This window comes from Motacilla alba, unplaced genomic scaffold (assembly GCF_015832195.1).
Source record: "Motacilla alba alba isolate MOTALB_02 unplaced genomic scaffold, Motacilla_alba_V1.0_pri HiC_scaffold_34, whole genome shotgun sequence".
Classification (NCBI taxonomy): domain Eukaryota; kingdom Metazoa; phylum Chordata; class Aves; order Passeriformes; family Motacillidae; genus Motacilla; species Motacilla alba.
The window spans coordinates 1,013,644-1,024,053 of NW_024037436.1; the positions used below are offsets into that span (position 1 = coordinate 1,013,644).

General features: G+C 60.3%; 1 protein-coding gene across 3 annotated transcripts; it reads right to left on the bottom strand.

Annotated features, from left to right (window-relative positions):
• Window positions 1-95: 95 nt before the first annotated feature.
• LOC119696589 (zinc finger protein 692-like) lies at window positions 96-7,324 on the bottom strand. 3 transcript variants are annotated; one of them, XM_038126356.1, is made up of 12 exons: window positions 7,088-7,324; window positions 6,265-6,443; window positions 6,137-6,168; window positions 5,453-5,806; window positions 5,188-5,236; window positions 4,909-5,055; window positions 4,398-4,526; window positions 2,490-2,552; window positions 2,177-2,255; window positions 1,958-2,072; window positions 1,486-1,585; window positions 96-1,078 (listed from the first exon to the last, which is right to left on the bottom strand). In XM_038126356.1, the coding sequence occupies exons 1-12, from the start codon at window positions 7,109-7,111 to the stop codon at window positions 697-699; spliced, it is 1,653 nt and encodes a 550-aa protein (XP_037982284.1). In that variant the 5' UTR covers window positions 7,112-7,324; the 3' UTR covers window positions 96-696. The 3 variants fall into 3 exon arrangements, with proteins under 3 accessions (XP_037982284.1, XP_037982282.1, XP_037982283.1); XM_038126354.1 differs by having other exon boundaries at window positions 6,265-6,491; XM_038126355.1 differs by having other exon boundaries at window positions 4,909-5,052; window positions 6,265-6,491; window positions 7,088-7,316.
• Window positions 7,325-10,410: the final 3,086 nt, after the last annotated feature.

Here is a 10,410-nt window from a genome sequence, read left to right on the forward strand (position 1 = left end):
GCTGCTCCTGCTCAGGAGGGAATGGACACAGAGACATGCCTTTGTCCTGCTGGGGTAGAGCACTGAGGGGGTTTGGGGTGCTTGCAATTCACTAAATGGTCCCAACTTGGAGCTTCCAAGTACCTGTAAGTTCAAATTCTGGTTTAAATCAAGAGTTTTTAAGGGAAAATTGAATGAAGTTTAAAGGAGAAGTTGGAAGCACCGGGAGCTCCCAGTTTTGGGGCACACCCCACTGGGCATTGCCTCTCATCCCATTTGCAGGGCACAGCTCAATGTGTGCTCCCATCCGTCCCAGTTTGGGGGCACAGACTCATTGGGAGCTCCCTCTCACCCCAGTTTGGGTCCCCATTCCTGGGTGTTTGGTGTCTCCACCCCCTCTCCAACCCATTTTTCTGAGTCCAAACCACCCAAATATCACTTTTCTATTTTTTTCCGTAAAAATCTGACACCAAATCCCACTTTTACCCAAAATAAGTCTTTATTGAGGATCCACTTGTGGCAATACTGCTGGGCTCGAGGGAAGCTGGGATTTGGCAAAAAAAAATGGGATTTGTCCCAGGGATTTGGCTGAAAACTTGGGATTTCATCTAGGGTTTGGCTGAAGAACTGGGATTTCCCCCAGTTTTGCCTCTCCCAGGTATTTCTGGCACCTGGAGCTGCTTTTGCTCCAGTCCCCAAACGGGGGGACGAGCCCTCTTAGGACCCCCCGTCGCCCATCCCCTGGCCTTGGGGCACGCCTGGATCCTGCCCAACATCCCCCCCGCCAAAATCCAGTGGGGTCCTCCCCGTGTCCCCCCCAGTCCCCAGGACAGCCCCAAGCAGCTCCAGGGGCTCCATCGGCCCAGGGGGCTCTGGCTGCTGCTGGAGCCCCTCGGGCTGGGGGAGCCCCTCGGGCTGGGGGAGTCCCCCGGGCGCCCTGGGGTGGCTCTTGCTCTTGTGGGCCGTGACGTTGTCCCGCTTTTCGAACCTCTTCCCGCAGACGTCGCACGGGAATTGGTAGAAGGAGTCGGCGTCGTGTTTCCTCATGTGCCAGTTCAGGGAGGCTTTCTGGCGGCAGGTGAAGCCACAGATCTCGCACCTGGGGAGTGAAAAACCCGCGGGGATGAGGCGCAGGGAGCCCTGCCGTGCTCGGGGCTGGGATGTGCCGTGGGTTGAAGCTCCAGCGCCCTCCTGGCACGAATGGGTTGGACAGGAGCTGTCCCTCGTTCTGTTCCAGCTCGTTGAGCTGTGCCTGCTTAAACTCTGCCCTGGAGCTGAGCCTGGAGCTGCTGGCTCTGGACACAGCCAGCTCCACGGCAGAAACCTCGGGAGAAATCTCAGCCCAGCTTTTGGCTGGAGGCCACGTGCTGAGGAGCTGATTTTGGGTTGAAAAGGGTGGCAGGAGATTCCGAGGCTGAGCAGAGCTGGAATGGGACTGGGATTTACTGGAGGGGCAGGGATGAGACTGCGACTTACTGGCAAGTTGGAAATGGGACTGGGACTTACTGGAGCGGCTTCTCCCCGGTGTGGATCCGTCTGTGGATGATCAAATTGCTGCTGGTGCGGAAGGAGCGCGCGCAGAACTCACAGATGTAATCCCGCTTGTCTGGGAGCAAAAGAAAAGGGATCGGGGCTGATCCAGCCTGGAAAAACCATCAGGGCCCTCGGGATGTGCTTTGGGAGCAGGGAGACTTCCCAGCATGGGAATGGAGATGACAAGGGAGAGGTTTTGGGAGCAAAGGGCAACAGCGACAGCTCCCAGGGATGGGAATTTGGGAACGGGTGGGGAAGGGGGTGCAGGAGGTGTGAATCCCATGGCAGCAGGTGGAGTCCACGCAGGAAGTGTGATCCATGAGGGAGGTGTTGTCCCTGTGAGAGGAGCCACGATCCATGCAGGGGAGTTGTAACTCCTGCAGGAGGACGGCCAGGGACATCCATAGGGGGGGAGATGTGATTCCCGTGGAAGTGCCCCACTCACCACTGTGCAGCTTCTCGTGTTCCTTCAGGTGCTTCTTGAAGTTGAAGGATTTCCCACAGGTGGGCTCAGAGCAGGTGAAGGTTTTCTGGTGCACGTGCTGGTACTTCTGGTGGTGCTGCCGGGGGGAAAAAAAAGCTCTCAGCTCCCAATTCCAGCTCTGGGACACCCCACCCAGGCTCCCCAGCGCTCCAGAAAGGGTTGGTCTTTCCAGGCACTCACGTTCAGGTACTGGCGGTTGGAGAAGATTTTGCCACAGCCTTCGAAGTCGCACAGGAGGATCTCACGCTTTGCCGCCTTCCTGATGGAGAAAACGTGGGAAAAAATCATTATCAGGAAGCAGGAGGAAGGTTGGAAAAGCTCTGGAATACGGATCTGCCCCCAGCTCCTTCCTTCTCACCCACCTTCCCCTTTTTCCCCACCCATGAAATCTAAAATGAAGCAAAGAAACCCTTTCAGAGCCTCCTGCCCGTCCTCCTCTTCCTGGGAATGCCTGGAAGCTTCCCTGGCCCCGTCCCTCCTCTTTCCCAGGTACCTGATCCTCTTGGGGCCGATCTGAGCCACGTCCTTGTCACTCGCCCGTGGCTGCCGACGGCAACTGCAATAGGAAAGAGCCATTTTGAGCCGGGCCCTGTTGTCCCCTCACTGTCCCCAGGCCCAGAGCCAAGATTCCCGAGGAAATCCCACGCTAAATCATCCTCAGGACCAGCATTTCTCCCATTTCCACCCCACGGACAGCAGGACACGCTAGAACAAACACCTCGTTCAGGCACTAAAATGAGAACAAATTCTTTATTGCTTGTTACAAAACCCTTTTCACATGGTTTGGACGCGTCCCAGGACACCGAAATTGGCTCCCAGCCTGGTTTGATCTATAATTCATCCATAGCTCCCTGGAAACAGCAACTATTCCTGGCCGTCACCCTGGAATTAAGGAAAGATCCATTAAAAGTGGATTAAAGTGGGGTTTGGGGAGGAGAAATAATGGGATGGCGAGAGATGCCAATGCTCAAGCATGGATTCAGCCTGGGGCTTGTCCCAAATCTCTTGAAAACAGGTTTTATCAGCTCAGGGTTGACTTTACCTGGGCAAGGGAGAAGAGGAGAACCCCCTTGACAGCTGGAAGGTCCTGCTTTGCTCAAAAGCCAGGATTTTATCTCCCATTTTCAACTTGCTGTGACAGGAGCAGGGGGAAATTTACCAAAAGATTAAAAATATGATCTGTGTCACCAAGCTCAGCCCAAAAAGGGCTGACCTGAAGCTTAGGCTTGGCTTTGGGACAGGGCAGAGAGCTGCGAGCCCCACCGGTGCCTCAGAAAAGCCACCAGCCCACAGGTGTAACTTTGGGTGTGTTTGGAGGGCTAGACCTTGGGATTTGGGATAGAAACCAGGCAGGACCCAAAGAACACCAGGAAAAACCTCACTTTTAATTCACTTTTGGCCCAGAAGGAACGCAGACTTTTCTACCCTCACGTTGGATTTGGGAGCCTGGAATCTGCGTGCCCAGCGATGGCAGAGAGAGGGGAAAAGGAAATTCCAACGTTACCTTCAGTGGGATTGGGTCTCCAGGAAGGGTGGTCCCGCTTCCAGCCGCATCCGGGGTGGTTCCGGAGCTGCCGGGAGAGGGGAGAGCATTCAGCATCCGAAAGGAGCCACCAAGGGATCAATCAAAGCTGTGAGGGAGCAGCACAGCACTCACCTGGGAAATGCTGGGGGTGGCATTGGCACTGAGCCTGTTTCTGGGGGACAGACGGAGGAGTTGTGGCTGATTCCAGGGAAAAGGGGGATTTTACCCCCCTTCTTGTGTCAAAAGTGTAAGAAAATCCATCCGGGTGAGGTGTCCAGGTGTGCTGGATCTGAGGCCACGCACAGACCAAGCCCCAGCCAAAGGTCCCTTTGACGCTTGTGCAAAGCCCCAGTGAAGCCCCGAGGGCTGATTTAGGCTTTTTTAGCACAAAACATTGAATTTTGTGTGCCCGGAAAGGACAGCTGGAAACGCTCGGCCGCAAAGCTGCTGGAGAAGCCGTGGATCCATCAGCGCAGGAGATTGTGGTGGGATTGATGGATTTTGGGCTAGTCCATCTCCAGTCTGGTGAAGGCTTCAGTGCCCACCACGGGTCTGGTTCAAGGATCTTCATCCCCCTCCATGGCAGCCCCAGCTTTGGCTGCCTCTCCTCGTTCCCTGCACCGGCCCCACAAGGGACAGGGTGGGTGACGCCGGGCTCGTGAAGCCCCTGCAGCGATGCTCGTGAGCCAGACCCCCATTTGCTCACTGAAGGCCCAATGAGACCAAGAAACAGCTCTGCCCTGCGGTCTGCAGCGTCACGGGGAGCGCTGAAACCCCCCTTGGGGACACAGAGCTCTTGGCCCATTGTCACCAGCACTCCCTGGAGGATGACTCTGCCCCCCGTGCCCTCGTCCCGCTGTGGCCGCCGGGACTCACCTGACGCGTCCGCTCTTCTCCTCCAAGGGGCCAGAGCTGGGCAGGGGCGGCTCCAGCAGGGGCTGCTCCTCCTTGATCGGCTTCTTGCGAGCCTTGGCTTGGCTCTGGCGCCGCTGTGGCTCCGAGTCGCTGCCGAGGGCACGGACACAGGTGGGTGATGGGGTGAGACACGGGTTGGACGTGGTAGGAAATGAGTTAGACGTGGGTTGGTCATGGATTGGACTTGGTTACACAGGGCAGGACGTGAGCTGGACACCAGCTGGACCCTCCCCCAGGTGAGCCACGATGAAAATGCCTCTCCTTTGACCCCAGAAACACCTTATTTTAACACCATACGGACTCTGTTCCCACCTCCTGCCCGCTCTGCCGGGGCAGGCTCTGCTCGTGGCAGGGGCTCGAGGCCTGAAACCCTCCCAGCGCAATGCTGGTCTGGACTGGGATGGGGTCAGCGGGCACCACGGAGGGGCTCCCGCAGCCCCTGTCCCTGCAGGCTCCCCCACAGCTCTCCCACCTGTCCAGGGAGGGGTGGTAGTTCTCGTCACGCAGGTCGTCGGTGTAGGCCAGGTCGTCCCCCTTGGCAAAGTCCTCGTCCTCCTCTTCCTCCTCTTCCTCTCGGGGCTCAGCTCCTGGCTCTGCGTCGTCCCCCGGGATGGCGCTGCTGGACAACGACCTGGGTCAGCTCAGCCGGGATGGCTCAGCCACAGGCAGCCGTGTTGGGGACGCAGGGACAGACGGGGCCAGACGCCAGCGCTGGCCTCAGCAGGGGACGCTTGTGGCTGCCACCACTCACCTCTCGCCAGCTGCCGCCACAGGCCCCGGTTCCAGTGGCACCTGGGGGGCTGGAAGAGGACAGGAGGGTGGTGAGGAAGGGCTGGGAGAGGTGAGGAGGGTGGAGAGCTGGGAAGGATGGGGGTGTTGGAAAGGTCTGGGGTTGGGGCAGCGTCTGATCCTACTGGGACGGTGGTGGAGCTGGAACTACCCTAGAACTGGGAGAGGGACTGAAGGTGGGGAACCAAGGGGACTTGAGGGCAGAAAGGTGACCTGGAGGAGCTCACCTGTGCCACCAGTGTCACCAGCATGTCCCATCTCCCCCTCGCCATGCGGTGCCCTGGCCGTTCCCTCCTCCCCTGCCTCGGCGGAGCCCAGCGCGGCCCTGCGGAGCGAGTGCCGGCGCGCGGAGGGGCTGCAGCCCTGGGCCACCTTCAGCGGGTCGCAGGAGGGGCTGCTGGGACCCCCGGAGCCGCCCCACGAGAAGCGGTGGCCCGCCACGCACTCCCAAACCAGCGGGGCTGCCGTGCTGCCTGGTGCCGGCAGCTGGATGTCGGGCACAAAGCCGCACTCCTGGCCGTGGCCGTGGGACAGCACAACCAGGCGCTGCAGTGCCGCCGGCTGGAGCCGCTCCAGCTCTCCTGGGAAAACAAACAAATTGTGAAAAACAGCTCCAAAATGGCATCTTGGGGACAGGTGGGACACCAAGGCCCTCTCCACCTTCCTCAGGCTCTTAGGGGTCTCCTAGTTGAGAGCAGCTGGCAAACAGCTTCCCAAAAAAGAGCTGGGGATGCCAAAACCAGGGAGCACAGGCAGGATTTGGCTAGTGCTCGGGGGGATGAGCAAACCCACGAGCGGCTCCAGGTGCTTCTCCAGCACCCAACCCACGAGGAATCCTCCCTCTGCACCACGAACTTCCAGCAGACCCAAACTTCTGGATGCCAATGTGGACTCGGGAGGGAAGCACCTACCTGTGCTCCAGGTGCAACCATGAGAGCTGTACCTGCATGGGAAGACAAGAGGTGAGCAAGCAGAAACCTGCATTTTTTTTTTTCCCATGAGGGGTGGGTTTTAACGGGTTCTGAGCCCCGCTATTGACCTGTCGAGGAGGAACTGGGCCAGCTGGGAGTGCAGGGCGAATCCGAGCTGCTCCTTGAGGCGGCACCAGCGCTCCAGGTGCCCCCCGATGCGGATGCGGCACTTGCTGCGCCGCGCGTCCAGCTCCCGGCGCTTCTGGCGCCGGACGCACTCCGGGGCCTGCGGGCGACCCCCGCGGGGCTGGGGGCACACGGGGGCGTCAGCGGGGGGCACGGCGCTGCTCCGAGTCTGCAGGGGCCAGGTGGGGAATTTGGGGGGGTCACGGCTCCGTAGGAGAGTCTGGGGGTGACGCAGATGGGAAGGGGACACGGACACAGCCCCGCTGCGTGGGTGGGCAGTCCTGGGGGCTCACGGAGGACTTGGGGGGATGCGGGGACATGCTGGGGGGTGGCAGGGGACACAGTGGGGAGAGACACGGGGGTGGCGCGGCATCATGGGGGGGCTCGGGAGGAATTGGGGTCCCCAGGCTCCACAGTGGTGTTATTGGGGAGGGGGACACAGGGGGTGGCCTGGGGACACGGAGGGGGGGGGGGTCACAAGAAGTGGGGGGAGGGGAGGCAGCCACACTGCCCCCCAAGCCCCGCCTCCCACGGCCTTGGTCCCGCCCACAAGGACCCCGCCCATATTAGCCACGCCCCGTTTAAGCCGCGCCCCCTGCCCGCCGTTTCCCCCCCCCCCCCCACCCCCGTCCGTCCGTCCGTTCCCGCCGCCGGGCCTTAAAGCGGATGGGGCGGCAGGAGAACGGAGGCGGGCGGGCCGGGGAACGCCCGCGGCTCCACCGCGCTCCCGCTGCCCTCTCCGCCCGCCCCCCGCCATCCGCGAACCTCCGGTGCCGCTCCGCGCTCCATCCCGCGCCGAGAGGGCCCCACCCCGCGCCGTGCCCCCTTTAAGAGCCGCCGGACCCGCCCCCGCCCCGCTCGCGCCGCTCAGGGACCGCCGCGAAGATGGCGGGGGGGCCCCGCCCCGCCGCGCGCGCGCGGGGCCGCGGGGGCCGCTGGGAGATGTAGTCCGGCCGCGGGGCACCGTGGGAAACTCCCGCCTGAGGATGGGGATGGACAGGAGGGGGACAACACGGGGACAGCCACCTCTCAGCTGCCCCTGAGACATTTCAACACTCCCCAAAGAAATCACAGAGCAGCTGAAACTATCCCAGCAACCCCAAGTTCCCCTAAATCCCTCCAAGCCATGCCGGGAGGAGAAGAATGGCTCTTTTCCATTCCAAGGAAAGCCTGGAGTCCCAGCTGTGACTGCTTACACAGGAGAGGATCTCTGTTCGCCTGTGATTTTGAAAGTTTTGGTGGAAGGAAAAAGTGCCTTTATCGTGATTTTGGGTGTTTCAGTTGGCAGGGAATCACAATTTCCCATTACATTAAGGTTTAAAGGGATGGAGAAGACATTACAGTACCATTTAATGGATTGAAATTGAGGGAAGCCACCCCAATTTCATACCCTCGCTATTAAAACTGCTAAGACAACTAAATTGTCACTGGTCTGAAAGACGAAGCTGTATATGTTGACTTGAGAGCTCCATTCAGGAGAACCCTCATTGCGAGGAGACATTAAAGGGAGAAAAACCTTTATTTCCTTCCCAGGCAAAAAGAGGAGACAGAGCAGGGTGTCTTGTGCCTGAAGGTGGGATTTTGCATCCCAAAACGGCGCAGGATTTCTCCCAGACCAAAGCCGCCAGCAGCCTGGACTCTGTCTGCCCTGGGAGTGCCAGATGCCACCTCTGAACGTGGCTGGAGGCACCGAGGGGCCAAGGGTTGTTTCCCATGGAAAAAGGGCAGTGTTGGCATCCAGGTGCAGCAGTGGGGTGTCCTTCCTTCCTGGAATCCTTCCTGGAATCCTTCCTTCCTTCCTGGAATCCTTCCTTCCTCCCTTCCTTCCCTTTTCACCCTTCGCCACTACTCCAACTTCCAAGCTCGAACCCTAACCCCGTCCCTCCCTCTGCCCTTCACTCCTCAGCCATCCCTCACTCTGCCCTTCCCCTCTCCTCAGCGCCATCTCTCCCTCCTCCCCGGCCCGGCTCGGCCCTGCCCCGTCCCTCACTCCGCCGTTCACCCCTCCCCGGCCCTGTCCCGTCCCTCACTCCTCCCTCACTCCTCCCTTCGCGCCTCCCCGGCCCTGTCCCGTCCCTCACTCCTCCCTCACTCCTCCCTTCGCGCCTCCCCGGCCCTGCCCCGTCCCTCACGCCGCCCTTCGCGCCTCCCCGGCCCTGTCCCGTCCCTCACGCCGCCCTTCGCGCCTCCCCGGCCCTGCCCCGTCCCTCACGCCGCCGTTCACCCCTCCCCGGCCCTGTCCCGTCCCTCACTCCTCCCTCACGCCGCCCTTCGCGCCTCCCCGTCCCTCGTCCCTCGCTCTCCCGCCGCCCGCCTGCGGCTCCCTGCCGCAGCACGAGGGAGCCCGCGCGCGGGAACAGCGCCGCCATGGCCGCGGGACAGGCCCGGACTAAAACAGGCAGGGACGGCGTCCGTGGGCTGCGGGGTGACACCGGGGGCTGCGGGGTGAGGGCAGGGGGCTGCGGGGAGGCAGAAGGGGCCTTTAGGAGCAAAGGCAGGGCTCCAGGGTGGCACAGAGATGCTGCTGTGGGGAGCTTGAGGGTGACACAAAGAGGCTGAGGGGCAGCGGGTGCCTGAGGGGGACAGGCGAACCAGCCCTCACACCGCCCCAAACCTCGCCCTAAAATCCACCCCTGACCAGTGCACGGGGGAGGTCAGGGGGCCAAGGGACAATGTCGGGGGCCTTGGGGTGACACACAGACATTGGGGGGCAGGTGGAGAGCTGACACCGAGGGTTAGGGGGACAAAGGACACAGGGTACCGGGGGAGGGTTAGGGTGCAGGTGCAGCAGCCCTCACCCCAGCCCTGAGCTCACCCTAAACAGCTCCCCTAGAACAGCAGTGCTCCCCAACAGCAGCACAAGGCAGCGACCCTGATGGGGGGACAGCCCCGGGAGCCTCCCAGCAGGTGCAGGTGATCACCCTGATGGTGGGACAGCTCCAGAACCTTCCCTGGGACAGCCCCAGAACCTTCCCAGCAGGTGCAGGCGATCACCCTGATGGTGGGACAGCTCCAGAACCTTCCCAGCAGGTGCAGGCGATCACCCTGATGGTGGGACAGCTCCAGAACCTTCCCTGGGACAGCCCCAGAACCTTCCCAGCAGGTGCAGGGGATCACCCTGATGGGGGGACAGGTATTTAACCTGATGGGGGCACAGCCCAGAATCCCCTGGTGCAGCCCCACCAGGCCCCAGCTGTTGCCCCAGGCAGAAGGTCGGGATGGTGTCTGGAGGCTGCAGAGTCACAGGTACGGACTGAGCAGTTTTTTTATGGTTATTTTTAGGGCTTTTCAGGGCTTTTAAAGGATAATTTAGGGTTATTTTTCTGCAGGTGTTTTTTAGGAATTGTCGGGGAATCTTTAAGATACCGTTGGGGCTTTTTTAAAATAAATTTTTAAGGTTGTTTCAAGGGCTTTCTTTCTCCTAAATAGAGTTTTAGGGTTTATTTTCGTGGTATCCTTGGGGCTTTTTTTTGACTGTTTAAAATATTTTAGGGCTCTTTGAGAACTATTGAGGGTATGTGGAGACCAGGAACGTGGGCTGGTGAGTTTTGCTTACCGGGGCAGAAGCCTTTTTGTGTACCAGGTAGGCCCTCGGCCCTTAGGGGCCGGCTGCCTGCTGGATTTCCGCGAATCCGCAGATGATGCCCAGGGACAAACTGGCACCTGTGCCAACTCGGGCTGCTTTGAGAGTGCCCATGGAGCTCTGCAAACTGAGACCAGGAACTTGGGCTGGTGAGTTTTGCTTACCGGGGCAGAAGCCTTTTTGTGTACCAGGTAGGCCCTCGGCCCTTAGGGGCCGGCTGCCTGCTGGATTTCCGCGAATCCGCAGATGATGCCCAGGGACAAACTGGCACCTGTGCCAACTCGGGCTGCTTTGAGAGTGCCCATGGAGCTCTGCAAACTGAGACCAGGAACTTGGGCTGGTGAGTTTTGCTTACCGGGGCAGAAGCCTTTTTGTGTACCAGGTAGGCCCTCGGCCCTTAGGGGCCGGCTGCCTGCTGGATTTCCGCGAATCCGCAGATGATGCCCAGGGACAAGCTGCCAGCTGTGCCAACTCGGGCTGCTTTGAGAGTGCCCATGGAGCTCTG